At 36.7% G+C, this 8,428-nt stretch overlaps 3 protein-coding genes across 3 annotated transcripts; 2 read left to right on the top strand and 1 right to left on the bottom strand.

The window, feature by feature from the left end:
- On the top strand, window positions 2,854-4,279 carry LOC104733935 (putative F-box/FBD/LRR-repeat protein At1g22000). Its single transcript, XM_010453460.1, has 4 exons — window positions 2,854-2,889; window positions 2,993-3,106; window positions 3,212-3,652; window positions 4,007-4,279. The coding sequence occupies exons 1-4, from the start codon at window positions 2,854-2,856 to the stop codon at window positions 4,277-4,279; spliced, it is 864 nt and encodes a 287-aa protein (XP_010451762.1).
- Window positions 5,237-6,783, top strand: LOC104733934 (putative F-box/FBD/LRR-repeat protein At1g22000). Its single transcript, XM_010453459.1, has 3 exons — window positions 5,237-5,608; window positions 5,714-6,160; window positions 6,526-6,783. Exons 1-3 carry the CDS (start codon window positions 5,237-5,239, stop codon window positions 6,781-6,783), a joined length of 1,077 nt encoding a protein of 358 aa, XP_010451761.1.
- On the bottom strand, window positions 7,361-8,407 carry LOC109128013 (uncharacterized mitochondrial protein AtMg00810-like). The gene has a single exon (XM_019233672.1). The coding sequence runs from the start codon at window positions 8,405-8,407 to the stop codon at window positions 7,361-7,363; it is 1,047 nt and encodes a 348-aa protein (XP_019089217.1).

The raw sequence follows: 8,428 nt of genomic DNA, 5'->3' as shown, positions 1-8,428 counted from the left end.
GATTGTAATGTCATAATCAGGAATAGTAGGGGGTATAATTGGAGCTTTAAAAAGTAAAATACCAATTTTGTAAAATACTTTGGACTTTATCCCGACGACACGTCAGTTTACCCCATAGGCATTTTCAAACGAAGACGCGAGGCTAACGCTAATGTGCGCCTACGGCATTGTCAACAAATCACAACAAGCCACGTCATAAATGTTTCCCCATATCTGGGTGGGGTTTTTTTTTTTTTTTTTAAAGTAAAAAACTCAAAGGTTGGATTATAAATAGAGAAAGCCGTGGAAGCAAATTTGTCCCTGTTAACAATTTGGAATAATATTATGTATATAATACATGACTTCAAACAGTTTTGTAGATTCGTAAAAAGACCCCAAAAAAATGTATAACAATTGGGTTACTTGAAAAATTGCGATTTTGAGGCAGTGCTTGAGCATATTATTTGATTATTCATGTGAGATGATGCTATTGGATTTACTAATACTGCCAATTGTGTAAGATGGAGATATTATAATTTTGTATTGGTACAACGGACCCCTGGTTGGGGTTTTAATTAGGATACTGTTGTAGTGTACGCGTTTTTTAATTTGCATTATCGGTCCAACGGTCGGCTTTTATAATCTTGTTGTGTAGTATTTTTTTATATGTTAATCTTATCCATGATCCTTGAATTTGAACCAACGCAAACAAACACATTTGTATAGGACGATTCCTTAAATTTAAAATATCGTGCATCTTCTCTTTTTATACTTGCCAAAACATTAGTTATAGGATTTTAATTATACTAGACTAAAAAAAATCCTGGTTAAGATTTTTTAGGTTTCTTATAAATACTTTTATAGTACATTGTTTGAAATCAGGTTTTGAATAATGCTTTGTTTTATTGTTGTCAAATTTACTATATACCCAAAAAAAAAATCTATATAATTCATATATAACAAAAAAAAAAACATCAGTTATGTGCATAATATTTTTTTTTTTTTTTTTTTTTAATTACTAAGAGGTTCCGGGCCTAGGCCCGTACATCCTCTCGGGCCAGGGACCAGAGCATTTTATATGGTCCTCTCCCAAGGGTCGTCCCTCGAACCAGCGACCTCTAGACTTTGCCAGAAAGTCTTTACCAATTGAGCTATATCGACGCTTGGTCTATGTGCATAATATTTCATATACTTTAAAATGTAAAACCGGCCGTGTACATTGTACAGTATATATCTTTACATCTTCTTTGTGATAAGACAAAGAACTTGGCATATAATCCTTTTCAGTTTTCACATGTTTTATTTTAGGTATTTTAAGCATTATAGTTGATTGGTAGATCCCATATTAATATTACACAGTGTAGCTTAGAAGCAAATCAAGCAAACAATCAAGAAAATGTCAATTTAATGAAATATTATCATATAGTTTTTTGACCTAAAAAAATGTATATCACATATATAGACCACATGCAATAAAAATTGGAGAATCAGAACGAATTAATCAGTTATGAAAAGCATTCAAGGTTCCGAAAGCAGAAGTAGTTTTTTTTTCTTTTTCTTTTTTTTTAAGCAGAAGTAGTTATTCTTGCACTATTACCTAACAGCTAGTTATTCTTCCTAAAGCTCTTGAAATTGTTTCTCTGTAATCAATTATCACCTCTTTTGTATTGAATATTAGCTTTTGGAGATAGTGTCATACAGTAGCTAATTCACCATAGCGTTTACCCTCCCTCATATTTCTTAATTAGAGCCAATAACATCATGCGCAGCTCTAGTTTCGCTTAGATCAGCAAAAGTTTCTTCGCAATTATTGGTATATATGGATGCCTCTTCGGTGTATATTAAACACAAAAGTGAAAGTGGAAAACCACATATAGTCTGCTTACAATATTGTAAGCTCTCACAAGTTCTGACGTGGTGACGTGAGTCTTAAGCATCTCAGATTAAAAAATGAAGGAAACAAATGAGGACAAGAAAAGTACGAATGACATTGGTGATGAGGGGGATTGAAACTTAAAAAGGTGTCACTGGTTTAGCCAATCATATTCTTACTTTTGCATATCCTAATCCATGAGATTTCTTTGGCTTGGTAATGTTGATGATATTATTCAAGTTCCGTTAACCGCAAGAGAAAGATTCACGAGCTTTACCATGAATTTTGATAGAAGTAGACCTAGCCTTAAAATCATAAAGAAAGGAAAAAGAGAGAGAACAAAGATGACAAGAAGTACCTTGGTCGAGGATAACGAAATTTGATCCTCGATCGGTCAGACAACAGCTGAGATGGAGACAGAGTTACAGATTTTTTTAGATTATGTGTGACACATTAATGGGAGATCATCATAGATTGGTAATCCTTTACTAAGAGCAAAAGATTTGAGATGTTGGGGTTTTGGAAGATGGAGCGAGAAGAGAGATCTAGAACGCTAATATTTAAATTAAGAAAGCCCACATATATTGTACGATTAATCTCGTCTACAAGGATTATCAACGCATTTAATAAATTAAAATGGAAAATAAAAACAAGAAAGGTAAATTAACTGAAACAGAGAGAAAGAGAATCATACCAACCGTCTAAGTTAGACGGTCTAACACACGCAAAAAATAATAAAACCCTAAAGTATTGAAGTAACTTTCATTGAGACAAAAGATGTTAGGACGGGTTTTGATTATACTCGTCTCGATATGGTTGGGACAAAAATCAATATCTAGTTACCAACAATTTGTAAAGAAAAGAGCCATACGTTATCGGAGAAACGACGACGGAGGAGGTGGTGAAGATAGGATCAGTGGATTGCCTGACGATTTGCTCGTGCGGATATTGTTATTGGTTCCAACAAAGGATGCGGTGGCTACCATGATTTTGTCAAAACGATGGCAGTCTATCTGGAAGATGGTGCCACGACTCAAGTACATAGAGAGCAATAATGTTACTCACAAAAAAAGATTTCTTTGCCGTTTACTTGGTGAAAGTGAGCGACGACCACAGTCTATTTGGTGGTTTCTTAACGAGTCATTGAAACTACACAAAGCACCTAGATTAGAAACTTTGGATATAGCACTCGGTCCATATTGTCCTACTGATGCTAATGTTGTTAAGTGGTTAGAAAATGCGGTTGAACGTAGGGTTCGTGAACTATTTTTCCATCTTATGTGGTCCGCAGAGCCTATTAGCTTGCCTAAAAGCCTTTATACATGTGAGACGCTTGTGTATCTCCATCTTTCCAACAAGGTTTTTGTAGATGTTCCTTCTCTCGTATGCCTCCCATCCCTCAAAGGTCTTGTCCTTGTCTCTGTGGTATACAAAGATGAAGATTCTCTTGTTAGGCTCTTATCGAGTTGTCCTATTCTCAATTATTTGTATGTGGAGCGACATGACCCAGACAATGTGACAAAGTTTAGTGTTAAAGTGCCATCTTTAGTGACTTTAACGTATCTGAACCAAACAGTACTCGGTGAAGAAGATGTAGAGGATATTGGAGGGTCTTTGGTCATAGATTCAGCTATTTTAAAGGAATTCGCCATCATAGATTGTTCCACAAACTCATGCTCGATTGAGAACAAGCCTCACCTTGATAATGCATTTATCTACGTTAATAGTTACCTTGATGACAAATTTATTAGATGTCTTTCCTCAGTCAGGTTGTTCGAGATAAGTCTAAGCGTTGCAACGGTACTTTCAATCTCATTTATTTGTTTATTTATTGTTAAAAATCATATTTCTAGCTAGCGTTTACTATTGTGTTCATTGCAGGTTCCGTGTTGTCACACGGTTAACTTCTCCCAACTTATAGAGTGTAACATACGTCCTATGTTAAATTGGTTTGAGCCATTAGTGTCTTTGCTTCAAAAGTCTCCAAAACTGAAGGTTCTTCTCATCGACCAGGTTTGTGCCTGCACCATGCATTAACAAAAAGGCAGCAAAACTTCAAAATTAGCAAACATGTTATTATGTTAATTACATTACTTGATGTTGTTTGCTTCACAGGTTTTTCTCAAGAGTGAAGATTTTCCACTTTCGTTCAAGCAACCAGATGATGTACCTCTATGCTTGTCAACCAAACTTGAGATCTTTGAGTGGAAAGAATATGGAGGAACAAGGGAAGAGAAACAAATATTAAGATACATTCTTGCCAACTCCAAGTGTTTAAAGAGAGTTGGAATCTCTCTGAAACCAACATGGAATTGGAATAAAAATAAGATAATGAAGGAGTTAAAATCCATGTATAGGGTTTCATCATCATCTCATCTTCTCTTCTTTACTCAATTGGAGTTTGTGGCCAACGTTGAGAAGAACTGACTAATTAATCTTATATATATCAAAGATCATATATGCCATTAGCTAGTCAATCTATTATTTCTGGTTATTCAAGGTATCTGAACACTAAGATGATCATAAGTTCATTGTTTCGTATATCAAGAGATAAAACTCCAATGTCTTGTTATTTTTTGGGTAAAAAAAAAAAAAAAAAAAAAAAAAATTTTAGTTCTTCATTTTGTTTTTACTACTTTGCTCTTTGGATAAGTTTATCATGGGATCCTTTTAATTCTAGTCATAAACTTTGAATTGGCTTTGTTATATGATACACATGCATGCATTGTTCTCCTAATAATCTGTGCTTAGTTGCATTCTTGGACTGTTCCCTGAAGCTCTTGAAACAGCTTCAACCAAAGACCTTTATATATAATCAGTCATCTTTTCTTCTTCATGATCAGAAACTCGATCCTATCAAGATTAGGAGGATGTATGCAAAATGACCTCTATTATATTAGTTATCTTCCTATGCTTGCGCACTTACTCGGTTACCCCCCTTGTATCCTTTTAGAGCCGGTAACTATGAGTCCAGATGGGATATGAAAATTGTATATATATGGTATAAAAATGTGTATTTGATAAAGAAGAATCCGCTACTATGTAATGTACACTACACAAGGTACACCCAATCCTGTATCCTCACATTTCGCAGAGATATTACTATTAACAAAATATTGTGTAAATGGAAAATTGGAACCAAGAAAAATGGAAGCACAATAATCAAACATATTTTATTTAAATAAGAAAGGTAAATAAAATGAAACATAGAAAGAGAGATTCATAAAAGGATCATATGAACCGTCTAATATGTATACATAAGAAAAGAGAAGAATATATAATATAAAAAAATCACTCAAGTGCATTGAGAAAAAGATGCTACGAAACTAAAAAAAAACAGTGCCCATCGATTTCTGAAGCAAAGAACCATAAGCTGTCCGAGATATGGAGTTTGAAGATAGAATCAGTGCATTGCCAGACGATTTGCTTTTGAGGATCTTGTTATTGGTTCCAACAAAGGATGCCGTGGCCACGATGATTTTATCGAAACGATGGCGAACTATATGGACGATGCTGCCACTACTTAAGTACACAGAGATCAAAGATGTGGTTACCCACAAAACAAAATCTCTTGGCGGTTTACTTGGCCGTTTATTTCGAAAAAGTAAGCGACCACGGTCTATCTGGTGGTTTCTTAACGAGTCATTACGACTCCACAAGGCACCTAGATTAGAACGTTTAGATATAGAACTCGGTCCACATTGTCCTATTGATGCTAACGTGGGAAAGTGGATTGCAAGTGCGGTTGATCGCAGGGTTCGTAGACTAGGGTTAAATCTCATGTGGTCCGCCAAACCTACTAGCTTGCCTGAAAGCTTTTATACATGTGATACGCTTGTGGCTCTCCGTCTTTCCAACAAGGTTTACGTAGACGTTTCATCTCCGGTATGCCTCCCATCCCTCAAACGTCTTGAGCTTGTCTCTGTGGTATACAAAGATGATGATTCTGTTGTTAGGCTCTTATCGAGTTGTCCTATTCTCATATATTTGTATGTGGTGCGACACAGCCAAGACAACGTGACAAAGTTTAGTGTAAAAGTGCCATCTTTAGTGACCTTTGATTATTATAATTCGGAACGAAAAGTACTTGGTGAAGAAGATGTAGAGGGTAGTGAAGGATCTTTGGTCATAGATTCAACAATTTTAAAGGAATTCACCATCGCAGATATTCCGACAAACTCATGCTCGATTGAGAACAACCCTCGCCTTGATAAAACACGTATCTACTTTTGTAGTTATCCCGATGACAAATTTATGAAATCTCTTTCCTCGGTCAGATATCTCGATATATCTCTAAGCGTTGAAACGGTACTTTTAACCTCAGTTTTATTTACATTATGATCACATTTCCACCAGCTTTTGACTTATGTATACATGTTGTGTGTGTTCATTGCAGGTTGCGTGTTGTCACGCAATTAACTTCTCACAGCTTATAGAGTGTAAAATATGTTCTTTTAATTTAGATTGGTTTGAGCCATTAGTGTCTTTGCTTCAAAAGTCTCTTAAACTAAAAGTTCTCGTCATTGACCAGGTTTGTGACTGCACATGCATTAACAAAAAGGGCAGTATAAACGTACTTCAAAATTAGCAAACCATGTTAATTACATTACTTGATCATGTTGTTTGCTTCACAGGGATTTCTCAAGAGTGAATATTTTCCACTTTCGTACAAGCAACCGGATGATGTACCTCTATGCTTGTCAACGAAACTCGAGATCTTTGAGTGGAAAGAGTATAGAGGAACAGGGGTAGAGAAACAAGTAATAAGATACATCCTTGCCAACTCCAAGTGTTTGAAGAGAGTTGGAATCTCCTTGAAATCAACATGGAAATGGAATAAAAAGAAGATCGTGAAGGAGTTAAAATTCATGTATAGGATTTCGACAACATCTCAGCTTCTCTTCTATACTCAATTGGATTTTGGAGTTTGAGGGCTCTTGACAAATCTGTATTAAGTTATATAAACTTGGAGATAATGAACCTCAATGTTTGAGGCCTCTGGGGTAATATCTATATTAAGTTGTTGGTATAGAGTTTAGGTTGCAGAAACTAAAGAATTTAAAGAATAATCTCTCTTTAGTAATGATAAATTTTTTAATAATTTGGATTCCAACCCTATGGCAATTTTGCGGTTAGCGGAGGATGAAGCCAAAGCTTGGGCTTTGGCTCAGGCAGAGGATATGGATTTATCAATGGATATTACAGTAGAGAGGGTTCCTCGAGGAAGCCGGGGCTTATGCGTCCCTACAACTTCGGCGAGCTTTCTTTGTTATGTAGATGGCTCTTGGAAAGCAACAGATAGTTATGCGGGCAGAGGGTGGTTTTGTACATCGCCATGGGGGGATCCCCCTACCATGGGAGCGGCCAACCTTCGGCGTAGCCTCACCCCTCTTCATGCCAAGGTAGAAGTNAATCCCAATGGGAACACAATATTGTTTAGATAACTCCTAAACTTTGAGAGCCTTATCCTTGAACCATAACTCGGTTTGGATAAGTCTTACTTCTAACCTAAGTTATCTTCAAGTTTGTGCCAACATTCTCCCCCACAAGCTTGAAGACTCCTTCTGAAACTTCTTGAACTCCTAGGAGATCTCTCATCTCCTTAAACTTAATCCTACCAAGAGCTTTGGTCAGGATGTCGGCCTTTTGCTCTTCACCAGAAATGTGCTCCACCTCAACCTGTTCATTATCCACACACTCACGTATAAAATGATACCTCTTGTGAATATGCTTACTGCGGCCATGGAAGACAGGGTTCCTAGTGAGAGCGATCGCTGACTTGTTGTCCAGTAAGATCAAGACCTTCTCACACGGTTTTCCAGTAACTTCACTCAGAACTTCTTGTAACCAGATTGCTTGCTTTGCAGCCTCAGTGACAGCCACAAATTCAGCCTCACATGAAGATAATGCCACTGTATCAAGCTTCTGAGAACACCAAGTAATGGGACATTCATTAAGATAGAAAACATGACCTCCCGTGCTTCTACCGTCATCTTCATCCACATTGTGACTACTGTCACTAAACCCAATCAAACGAGTATTCTGCCCTCGCTTATACACAAGACCATACGATCGAGTTCCCTGCAAATATCTCAATATTTGCTTTAATGTAGCACCATGAGACTCCTTAGGATCATGCATGTACCGACTTAAAACACCAACAGAGTAAGAAAGATCAGGTCGAGTCTGAATCAAGTACCGAAGACAGCCAATCTTTCTACGATACTCCTTCACATCAATACTTTTCTCAGCTTGAGCCTTGGAGAACTTAACACCAAAATCCATTGGTATTTGAACTGCATTACACTCCCCCATACCTGCTTCTTCCAGAATCTTGACTGCATATCTTTCTTGCTTCAGAGTAATACCAGAATCTGTTTGAGAAACTTCGATACCGAGATAGTAACTTAATTTACCAAGGTCGCTCATATCAAACTTTAACCCCATTCTCCTTTTAAACTCAAGAATCACTTCACGACTTGAACCAGTAACAAGAAGATCATCGACGTACACCACCACAAGAAGACAATGACCCTTCTCTTGCTTATAAAACATAGAGGGCTCCTTAGAACATTT

Source organism: Camelina sativa, chromosome 12 (assembly GCF_000633955.1).
Source record: "Camelina sativa cultivar DH55 chromosome 12, Cs, whole genome shotgun sequence".
In the NCBI taxonomy this organism is placed as follows: Eukaryota; Viridiplantae; Streptophyta; class Magnoliopsida; order Brassicales; family Brassicaceae; genus Camelina; species Camelina sativa.
The sequence above is the reverse complement of the archived record's forward strand: the minus strand, read 5'-3'. Positions and strand labels throughout refer to the sequence as shown.

Excerpts from the sequence above, each read along its gene's own strand:
- LOC104733935 (XM_010453460.1), top strand. The coding sequence starts at position 2,854 with ATGGCAGTCTATCTGGAAGATGGTGCCACGACTCAA. Across the intron at positions 2,890-2,992 it reads AAGATGGTGCCACGACTCAA|TCATTGAAACTACACAAAGC; the intron begins GTACATAGAGAG and ends TTTCTTAACGAG. Across the intron at positions 3,653-4,006 it reads TAAGTCTAAGCGTTGCAACG|CAACCAGATGATGTACCTCT; the intron begins GTACTTTCAATC and ends CTTTCGTTCAAG.
- LOC104733934 (XM_010453459.1), top strand. The coding sequence starts at position 5,237 with ATGGAGTTTGAAGATAGAATCAGTGCATTGCCAGACGATTTGCTTTTG. Across the intron at positions 5,609-5,713 it reads CAAGTGCGGTTGATCGCAGG|GTTTACGTAGACGTTTCATC; the intron begins GTTCGTAGACTA and ends CTTTCCAACAAG. Across the intron at positions 6,161-6,525 it reads TATCTCTAAGCGTTGAAACG|CAACCGGATGATGTACCTCT; the intron begins GTACTTTTAACC and ends CTTTCGTACAAG.
- LOC109128013 (XM_019233672.1), bottom strand. The coding sequence starts at position 8,407 with ATGTTTTATAAGCAAGAGAAGGGTCATTGTCTTCTTGTGGTGGTGTAC.